The 10975-nt window shown below is 35.7% G+C and overlaps 1 protein-coding gene across 1 annotated transcript in view; it reads left to right on the top strand.

Moving 5' to 3' along the window:
* The window catches only part of LOC107753136 (transmembrane protein 132C-like), a 186302-nt gene that overhangs the window by 172962 nt on the left and 2365 nt on the right, over nucleotides 1-10975 (top strand). Inside the window, exon 5 of the mRNA XM_016569261.1 lies at nucleotides 757-900. Coding sequence (XP_016424747.1) covers nucleotides 757-900 — 144 coding nt within the window. The remainder of the gene's footprint in view (nucleotides 1-756; nucleotides 901-10975) is intronic.

Below are 10975 nucleotides of genomic sequence, written 5' to 3'. Positions count from 1 at the left end.
GTTCAAGAAATCAACAGATATGTCTGTGATTGGCTACATTGCTCAACGCTGCAAAAGATGTTGAAATAGAAACCGATCTCCAGAGCGCAAACCATAACGCACTGGATAGTTTGCCAAATCTGCAATGAAATGCCATTATTACAGCATTAACTGAGGGTGCTATTGATTTCATTTGAGGGTGCACCTTCTAGCACCCCCGTAGAACCGGGCCTGCTGAAACAATGAATAAAGGACAGATGGATGGAAAGAAGGAAGGAGTGAATGAATAATAAAAATAAGGAATGAGGAAAGGAGGAGGAATAAATTATGGTAGGAAAGAACAGATAAAAGAATAAATTTTGGAAGGAGGGATGAAATCATTAAAGAAGAAGGGAATAGGATGAATGAAGCATAGGGCTGAACCAATGAATAAATGATGGGTGGATGGAAAGAAAAAAGGAGTGAGTGAAGGAACAAACAAATGAATGGAAGGAAAGAAAGAAAGAATGGGTGAATATGAGTAAATGAAGGATTAAAAAAGAATGAAATAATAAAAGGAAGGAATGACTAAACCAACAAATGAACAACTGTAATATGGAAAGAATAAGAAAACAAGAATGAACAAATCAATGAATGAATGAATGATTCAACCATTAAAAAAGAAAAAGACAAAATGAATAGAGGCATAAATGAAGGAAGGAAGGACTGAATCGATCAAAGAGTGATGGAATGAAGTCAGTAAGAACGTTCAGATGTTTCTTGTGTCTGTGCTCGCAGGAAACAGAGATCCTGAACACCGCAGTGCTGAACGGGAAGACGGTGGCGGTGCCGGTGAAGGTGGTGACGGTGGGCACAGACGGGACGGTTACAGACGTGTCAGACGCTGTGCAGTGCCAGTCCACTGATGAAGACGTGGTTAAGGTCAGTCCTCTGAGTGATTGTTCCTGCCTCCTTCAATCATAATGATTCACTCGAATGAACAAACAAACCAAAGCATGTTGTGTCATGTTGACTTTTAATCAATATGATAGGATTCAAATGAAGCACACAATAAATTTCATTCATTTCTAATGAGGTTTTTCCAATGATTAATGGAGGTGATAATTATTCATCATGTCGGGATTCTTATTAGAATTGGAAAAAATGCTTCAAGAATCAATCTGAACTTGAACGGATCTGTTGGAAAGTTATTTTCAAAGAAAATGCATCTCAATGATAGTCCTCAGTCATCCGTCCTCCTCCATCTGTCTGTTCTCACTCTGACGCTTGTTTAATAGAGATCCGTTTCTTTATTTCTATATCAGCATGTTACAACAAGCTGGCAAGATGCCATGTGTTGTCCCTTGTGAAAAAGAAGTATACTTAAGCAAAAAGAGTACTTATTACAGAAGTCATATACAGTAAGTGTGAACTGAATGTAATGTTTTGGACACTCATGAATAGTTCACACAAATTTGGAAATTTGCTGACAATTTACTCAATTTGTAGACGAGTTTGTTTCTTCATTGGAACAGATTTGGAGAAATTTAGCATTGCATCACTTGCTCACCAGTGAATAGGTGCCGTGTGTCATGTTGACTTTTAATCAATATGATAGGATTCAAATGAAGCACACAATAAATTTCATTCATTTCTAATGAGGTTTTTCCAATGATTAATGGAGGTGATAATTATTCATCATGTCGGGATTCTTATTAGAATTGGAAAAAATGCTTCAAGAATCAATCTGAACTTGAACGGATCTGTTGGAAAGTTATTTTCAAAGAAAATGCATCTCAATGATAGTCCTCAGTCATCCGTCCTCCTCCATCTGTCTGTTCTCACTCTGACGCTTGTTTAATAGAGATCCGTTTCTTTATTTCTATATCAGCATGTTACAACAAGCTGGCAAGATGCCATGTGTTGTCCCTTGTGAAAAAGAAGTATACTTAAGCAAAAAGAGTACTTATTACAGAAGTCATATACAGTAAGTGTGAACTGAATGTAATGTTTTGGACACTCATGAATAGTTCACACAAATTTGGAAATTTGCTGACAATTTACTCAATTTGTAGACGAGTTTGTTTCTTCATTGGAACAGATTTGGAGAAATTTAGCATTGCATCACTTGCTCACCAGTGAATAGGTGCCGTCAGAATGAGAGTCCAAACAGCTGATAAAAACATCACAATAATTAAAAATTACTCCACACCACTCCAGTCCATCAATTAACGTCTTGTAAATCAAAAAGCTGCATGTTTGTATGAAACAAATCCATTATTAAGGCGTTTTAACTTTAAACCATTGTCTTGTGATTCAGACAAGACCATTTTTTTTCACTGGTGAAAGCAATATTATGGATAGAGGACTCATATTTTAGCCTGAAATCAAAAACTTCTTGATGGATTTGTTTATTACAAACACACAGCTTTTCACTTCACAAGACAATGTGAAGTGTATTTCACTGTATTTATGTTCTACTGTTAGTGTTATCTGTATGCACCAAGGGTCTGAGAGTAACGCAATTTCAATTCTCTGTGTGTATGTGCTGTGCATGTGGAAGAATTGACAATAAAGCAGACTTGACTTGATTTGACAATAATTGATGGACTGGAGTAGTGCAGACTAGACTGGAGTCGTGTGGATTATTGTGATGTTTTTATCAGCAGTTTGGACTCCCGTTCTTACGGCACCCATTCACAAGATTTGAAGTACACTGCAAGGGCACATTGAATACAGTTAAGCACACTTTTTATTCACAAGAGTTCCACTTTTTGATTTCTAAAATTTCTATATATTTTTTTTTTATAATTCTTGTCTTTTTGGGTTTCTTTCAAATGCCTCCAGCTGGAGCTCGGTCACATATGAGCTCAGATTCAATCATATCATATATAATTATGATATGTTTGATTACGCATGAGACGAAATCTGCTGAAGCTTGTTTCTTAACAAGACTGGATTGTATGATTTTTTTCTAGAGATGGTAATTTGTGTTTGACAGGCCTATTAAGTTGAGGTTGTTTAGACATGAAATTCTCTAATTTTAAATGACCCAAAAGACTTACGCAATCAGCTTTCACTGTGGGATTGATTTAATGCCGGCGACATTCGTAAGAATGTTTTTAATTGCTAATTTCAGTGTATTTCTTCACAGTTAAAAACACAGCTGTGCTTCAGCTAAAACTCCCTCTTAAAATCATTAAAGGCTTTGGTCATATGCAAATGATCAAAACGTTGTATATGTTTACATAGACTGCAATAATCCAACGTTGGGCCTAACATTTCATTCATATTCATGAGTAAAAGTTTTAGCTTATCCCAGTTCATACTGTAGCTGAAGATGTGCAAATTACTTTGGATATGTTGTGAAAATGGAATATGTGCAGTTATTACCTTAAGGAGCTATTTCTACTTGATATGATCCTTAAAATGACTTCCGTTGGCTAATCTAATGTAGTCTGGCTGATTCACACATTAAATAACCAGCTAATAAAACCAGCTAATTTAGATGTCACCTCATGAAGCACATATTTAGCCTGCAGTCAGAGTGTCCCTCCACTTTAAAACTTAACTTTGAACTGTTAACTTTATCAAAGACGGGGGAGTGTTTGTAAAACCAGTCATTATTTAGTGATGCTTGAGATACAGAAATTACATACTGCAGCTTCAGAGTATCTTCTTTCTGTGGCCTGACTAGAACAGTGCAGGGCAATACATGATTCATCACCTGCTCTGTAAAAATCCTACATTAAAAAAAAAAAAAACTTGGTTGGCCCCAGTTTGCTATCAAATCATTCTTTGATTTTTGTCTAAACCTTTTGCTATTGTGGAGATTTTTCATCTTATATGAAAACCTACACACAATCACCTTCAGCCCAGAGTCCTAATTTCAACAAATTATTTTAGTAGTTCACTTACTTTTAGAATAACAGCATGCTATGGAATCTGAGGCATATAATAAAGTTTTGCAATTATTCAATCAAACCTTAGCTGACCATGTGAAAATATCTCTGAAACATGAGCAGAATGACAAATCATTTTAACTGATGGGGATTAATGTTACAGTAAGTATACAAGTGTGGCATTGTAGCTAAATAATGTATGACGTACACACTAATGGATCTGCTTGGATCACAATCACAATGTAGTGGGTTAGAAAGATAACCATTTTGATATGAATTTTCTATTTCCTTGGAGACTGATGCTCTGTGTGCTTTTAAAAGAACTATGTAATAAAATAAGGAACAATGTAATAAGGAGTGTGGAAGATTGGAAAATATTTTGTTTCTCCAGAGAGTTCGAGTGAAAAAAGCAATTTTCTTCCTATATCATGACCACCAATTTGGATATTGCATCATTATGTACAGTTTGGATCATTTTCTCCCAATTAATTTAATACAGAAACCCATCAGCCTGCCTATAGCCACAACAATACATAGTTAAAGAAAATAAATGTAATGCATAATAGACTAAATTACACAATCTCTTTAGCTCAAGCGGCAGTGCCAAAATGCTGAATAGCTATACTGTGCTGCATTATATCATGTTCTTACATGCTAAATAGAAAACATTAGCATTTTTATCTTTATTAATGATTGAGCAGTGCTACAATTGGTGAAAGCACACTAGTTATGCATTCGTGCATTCTAAAATACTTACAGGAGAGCTTTATTTAAAATAAATAAATTGTGAAGCAGTTGCTTGCTGACATGAGGTCCCAGATTCTGCATGTTTCCAGACTTGCTGTTGGCTTTGTTTGCTCTGTTTTTCTGATGTAACCTGCTTGAGTAGCAGTCTGTGTCTGTAGTTACTAGCCACACAACTCAATATGTCTGAAGTGCAGACTGTAAATACATCTCTTCTGATTTTGTCACAAATTGTGAGAACGTTGGCAAGTAAGGTCATTCTGACATCAACTTCAAATCAAAGCGCCTGAAGTTCTTTCAATCTGGTCACAAACAGCTGGATCAGTTTCCAACTTCTGAGAACTTCAAGAGCATATACGAGTGTTTGATAGTTGACCTTGATTAAAGTATGTAATTCTCACTCATCATATTTCAGTTTTGATATCCCTCGAAGCTATGTGCACTTGACATTTGTACATGTACAAAGAAGAGCACTTCCTACACATCCAAAACACAATGTCTTCAGAGTAGTTGCTTATTTTGAGTTTTTTTCCCCTGCCATTTTTCTTCCTAATAGCCTTAAATTTGTTTTCCTCATTTTTTCTTTTCCTTTTTTTCTTTTTTCTTTTTTTCCTTAATGTAATTGATCTAATATTGCTTATTTAAAAAAAAATTATAAATCAAAAAAACAAAATTGTCCGCACACTGAAAGACAAACAATTAGACCAAGGCAAAATTTATTTAATTTAACATCTACAAGGTGAAAAAAGTGCAAAAAAAAGTGAAAAGTGACTTAAAAACAGACCAAAGTTTTTTGATGCAAAAAATAAATAAATACAATAAAATAATCCATTTACTGTGACACTTCATAAAAAGTCAACTGGCCAGTAAAGCTATTTTATTTACCTTTTCTAAATATTCATCACATTTGATGCTTGGTAAAAGTTAACTTTGGATCCTCTTTACTTGGTTGTATGATATTCAGAACAATACTGTATGGTGGGGTTGGTGAGATTTTTTTAAATATTTTTGAAAGAAGTCTCTTATGCTCAGCAAGGCTGCATTTATTTGATCAAAATTACAGTAAAATCTGTAATTTTCTTAAATATTACGTTTTAAATAGCTTCTTATTATTATCAATGCTGAAAACAGTTGTGCTGCTTAGTATTTTGTGGAAACCATGGTACATTTTCTTTCAGTTTTTAAGAAAGTTCAAAAGAACAGTGTTTATTGGGGATTTTTTGTACACAATCTAAGTCTTCGTGTCACTTTTGATCAATTTAATGCATACTTCCTGAAAAAAAGTATTAATTCTTACAGAATTCTTACATATATATATACATATATATATATATATATATCTTTAGCATAATATTAATATTTTATTCTAACATTTGTTCTTTGTGAACCATTTTTCTGCTTGTTTAATTCACTTTATTAGATGAGCTAATGCAACACTTTCAATTCCTAAAGTTTTTGTCACATCACTTGTAATTGCATGCAATCCGCTTAAACGTGTTAAATGGAAGTTTACTCACCTTAATTGTGTTGGGACTATGTGAATAGATTTTGGCATTAACTGAACCTGGGCATGGGATTTCAAGTTCCCAGTATGCTCTGCATGAGGAGTAAATCTTAAAATGATGTAATTATTTTAGGTGTTTTTGAGCAAGATGAGAAAAGGGAGAGACTTTTTTGCACTTAATGTTTAATGTTCCGTTATGTTGGATTTGAGAAGTTTCTGTCATGTTGGAGTTTGGGGAGTTAATGTGGTTAAAACTGGAGCCTGTGCTCAAAGAAGGGTGGATCGATGTTGCTTTTTTAATGAGAAATTACTTTTTGATATTTTTTTTCTTGTGATGTATGTTGCATACCTGTATATTAGATGCAATAAAGTTGCATTTAGCATGCTAATATGTGCTATTGCTAACTACATTAGGTTCATTTGAGTTACTTTGGTATGTCTAATTTTACTGAGGTTTACTGAAATCAGTTACATTAAATGTTTAATTTGTGCTTCAAAATATATATATTTTGAAAAATATATATATATTTATTGTACTGCCTTACAATATACTTACATATTACATCATAGTATTTTATTGTCTCCAAAAGTTCACTTAGTCAAGATTACTTACACCAAAATGGTCATTATTTACAGGTAGTTTTACATGACTATTTACAGTGTCTGACCTTAAGAATGAAACTGTAGCAGTAATGTAAGACTTCTATATGCAAATGATCTCAGTTATGATTGGCTAACCTCTTTGCATGTCAAAACTACTGTATCAGTGCTAATGTTGTCATTAATCAGGATGACTAATTTGCTGAATGCTGAATAGGCGTTCATCTCTAAACGTTGATATATCAGGAGCGTTTAGTCCGTATAAGTTGTGAGTGCTCTGTATACCCAAGCATTTGAGAAAAAAAGTTTGGGGACCAGCTAAATAGTAACAATACTATAAATTCCCTTGTCATTTGAGGAGTAACATAAGGCTTAAGATAATAAAATATGTATGTAACTGTGTAAACGATATATTTGCAAAACAATGCAAATCTGTACCAGTTATGAAGGGATTCGGGTGAGCAGATCCACAGCAGCGTTTTCCCCTGCGCTCTATTGCATTGGTTTGTTGGTATGCGGATGATTTCATGAGGAAGTAAAGCTTCCACATGACAGTTGCTCGCCCAAGCAGAAAAAAAAGTGCTGTTGCTGCCACATCTTAACAAAAAACATTGTATTTTACGCAAACCTTGACTAAATCAAATGAAAAAAAAAATCCTAATTGTATATTTTTATGTTTTCTCAAGCAAAGCAAATTGTTTAAGTCCACAGAAAACATATCTTACTAAATTTCTTGCCATAGACAAAGTGTGTTGAACAGCCCTACATTTAAATCAACATTGCATTTTTTATTTGTCGTCTCTGCTAAATTAGACTGCATTCCCAGTTAAAGAAATAGAGTATATACATTATACAGTATACAGTATATAATGTATAGATGGCAAGAACATAGTATAATGCACTCTGGGAATAAGCTAGTGAAAACTTGTGAAGGTCGTGTGCAGTATCAGTAGTGTTAGATTGGGCACATAAAATAATAATGCCCAGTCAAAGTGGCATCTTTGAATACATTCAAACCTGGAAGTCTGCAAAGGATCTGCAATAAAAACTGAAATTTATTGACCAAACCGTTGTGTGAAAACAGTATGTGTGTATTCGAGTGGGTCTGTGTATGTGTGTGTATTAGGAATCAATGATTCTTGGGCAATATACCATGATGCTGTATAGAATGGAGCGCACAGGGGAGTGTTATCTGGGAATCTTTCAATAGAGCCAGTGAGTTGTTTGATGTAAAGCACTATTGGGAGCCAGTCAGGTAAAACTAATGACTGCATAAAAAGGTGAGTTTAAATCACAGGTTCCCCCGATAGGTGTGACATGGACAGTCAATGTGGAGCTACATTAGTAGTCCAGCCGTGTCCAGTGTAGCAGATGAAGAGTTTAATATAAATAGGAGGAAGTAAAAGTTGAATGTACTTTTCTTGGATGTATTTCACCTTTGATTATAAATAACTCCCTCCTTCAGTGAGGACCCACACAGTTGTAGTTTAAGACCCGGTTAATTGTGCTGTCAGACCTGCTCAGTCAAACACATGTACAAGCCGCCTGTTCAAGATCCGGCCCTCTCGTTCCTCAGATGGTTGCTTGATTGGATGTGTCTGACAGGTAGTTAATTTCCCAGACTGAATAGTCTTGGCTGTAACATTGTGGTGTGAGATTCTCCAGTCTATGGCAGTGATTAATGATGACGCCCTGTGTGTTGTGTGTTTGTGTGCCTGTGTGTGTCTGTAACAATAGATTTGAGCTGTACAGCATTGGAATGGAGTGATGTAGGAATAGTTTAAATGTGCTCTATTAATCAAAGTAGTTACAGTAAACTTTCTAGAATTTACCTGCAGTTAACTTTTTATTAAAAGGCAAGATGTAATAAAACATATAGTCTCATATGCTCATCAACACTCTTAAAAATAAAGGTTCTTTGTTGACATTGATAGTTCCATGAAGAACCTTCACCATCCATAGAACCTCTCCATTGCATAAAAGGCACTTTTAGTGGAAAAAGGTCCTTTAGATTATTAAAATGATTCTTTATTGAACTGTTCACTTAAGGGATCTTTTCTTCTATGGCATTGCTGTGAAAACCCCTCTTTTGGAACCTTTATTTTTAAGAGTGAAGGCTGAATTTATTGGATCAAAATACGGTAAAAACAATAATATTTTAAAATACTATTTGTGACGAGTGGGGGCGGGGCCGAGAGCCATGGGAACGGAGCGAGGCCGGTGGAGTGATTGCTAATGAGGGACACCTGCACCCACTCACCGGTCTCGAGTCTCACGGAGGAGCTCCGGAAGGATAAAGGAGGAGTGACTACAGTGTTGGACGAGAGAGGACCAGGCCTGGATTTTATTTTGTGTTTTGGTTTCGTTTGTGCGCGACAGTCGTCCGCGAGGGGCTGCCGCGCTATTTTGTGCTTATTTTATTAAAGTTTATTTAAACGTCCGCCGGTTCCCGCCTCCTTCTTCCCGTGACTAAGAACTGTGTTACATATATGTTTTTTTATAATAATATAAAGTATTCTTAAAAGTATACCAACAGGTTCCCCCGATAGGTGTGACATGGACAGTCAATGTGGAGCTACATTAGTAGTCCAGCCGTGTCCAGTGTAGCAGATGAAGAGTTTAATATAAATAGGAGGAAGTAAAAGTTGAATGTACTTTTCTTGGATGTATTTCACCTTTGATTATAAATAACTCCCTCCTTCAGTGAGGACCCACACAGTTGTAGTTTAAGACCCGGTTAATTGTGCTGTCAGACCTGCTCAGTCAAACACATGTACAAGCCGCCTCTTCATGGTCCGGCCCTCTCGTTCCTCAGATGGCTGCTTGATTGGATGTGTCTGACAGGTAGTTAATTTTCCAGAATGAATAGTCATGGCTGTAACATTGTGGTGGGAGATTCCCCAGTCTATGGCAGTGATTAATGATGATGCCCTGTGTGTTTTGTGTTTTGTGTTTGTGTGTGTCCGTAACAGTAGATTTGAGCCGTACAGCATTGGAAGGAGTTAGTGATGTGATGTAGGAATACTTGAAATGTGCCGTACTCCAAATTATGTTTCATCTTGAGTGTCACAATTTTATGTAAAATTTTATCTTTTTTTTCTAACATGGGAATATCATGGGATGTGTGCCTCTTGTGCTTTTAGAAAGTCAGTGTACTGTAAACATGAAAAGTCTCCACTAGCATTTTAACATAGATTGCAGAGATCTGGATCTTTTAATTGCTCTTCAGGGAGCATGAAATGATTGTGCAGTTCTCAAACCCTGACAGTCTGAGACTTAATATTCCTTATAAGAAAAATAGGAACATAAATGTTTTTACAAATAAAAAAGAGCCTATGAGCTCTATTAATATGAAAGGGTGCACAAAATTTGGGTTTGCAGCCATGTGTCAGTGCGTGCATGTGTGTATGAGTATGTGTGCTCTTGCATGCTTTTATCTTTCTGCTGCTGGCCACACTTTGATGGTGTGTGTTGCTTCTGTAGTTTCCATCCCTGTCAGATCCTGGTTAGAGGAATCAAAGTCCGACCGAGCCAGTCATAGTGATTTGAGGCCCGCATCAGAAGGAAACACTGAGCCAAGTAATTTTGCCAGCGTTTATGAAACGGATGGTTTTGGAATGTGGCCTCATAACACCTCAACAAGAGGATGAGGCCGCCCTTCTGTCTTCTCTGTGAGTGTGTGTCGTACGATAGGCTGTTGTATTTACTCATCATTATTAACCAAAGTGCTGCCCATTTCTCCAGCAGCCATCTGGAAAAGAAAGGTGACTTGTGGGCCCTGGCTCAGCTGTTTGCTGCCAACTCATGCACACTTACACTAACACGCAAACATTTGTTTTTCTGTCACGACAGGGGCAGTCAGATTTATTTATTTATTTATTTGTTGATAGAAATGCTGACTTTTATTGAGCAAGGACATATAAATTGATCAAAAGTCTAGTACAGACATATATAATGTTTCAAAAGATTTCTATGTCGAATTAATGCTGTTATTTTTTAACCCTAAAACAAAATGAATGACACAAAAATATGTACTCATTTTCAACATGAATAATAACAGTAAATGTTTCTTGAGCAGCAAATCAGCATTTTATAATGATTTCTGAAGGATCATGTGACTGATGTAATGGCTGCTGAAAATTTTGCTTTTGATCACAGGAATGAATTAAAATATATTACAATAGACAAGAATTATATTGAATCAAAATAATATTTTAAAATATTACAATTTTTACTGTATTTTTGATCAAATAAATGCAGGCTTGGT

Source organism: Sinocyclocheilus rhinocerous, unplaced genomic scaffold (genome assembly GCF_001515625.1).
Source record: "Sinocyclocheilus rhinocerous isolate Xijiao unplaced genomic scaffold, SAMN03320098_v1.1 scaffold20, whole genome shotgun sequence".
Classification (NCBI taxonomy): domain Eukaryota; kingdom Metazoa; phylum Chordata; class Actinopteri; order Cypriniformes; family Cyprinidae; genus Sinocyclocheilus; species Sinocyclocheilus rhinocerous.
Note: the sequence above shows the minus strand (reverse complement) of the source record. Positions and strands in the feature narration are given on the sequence as shown.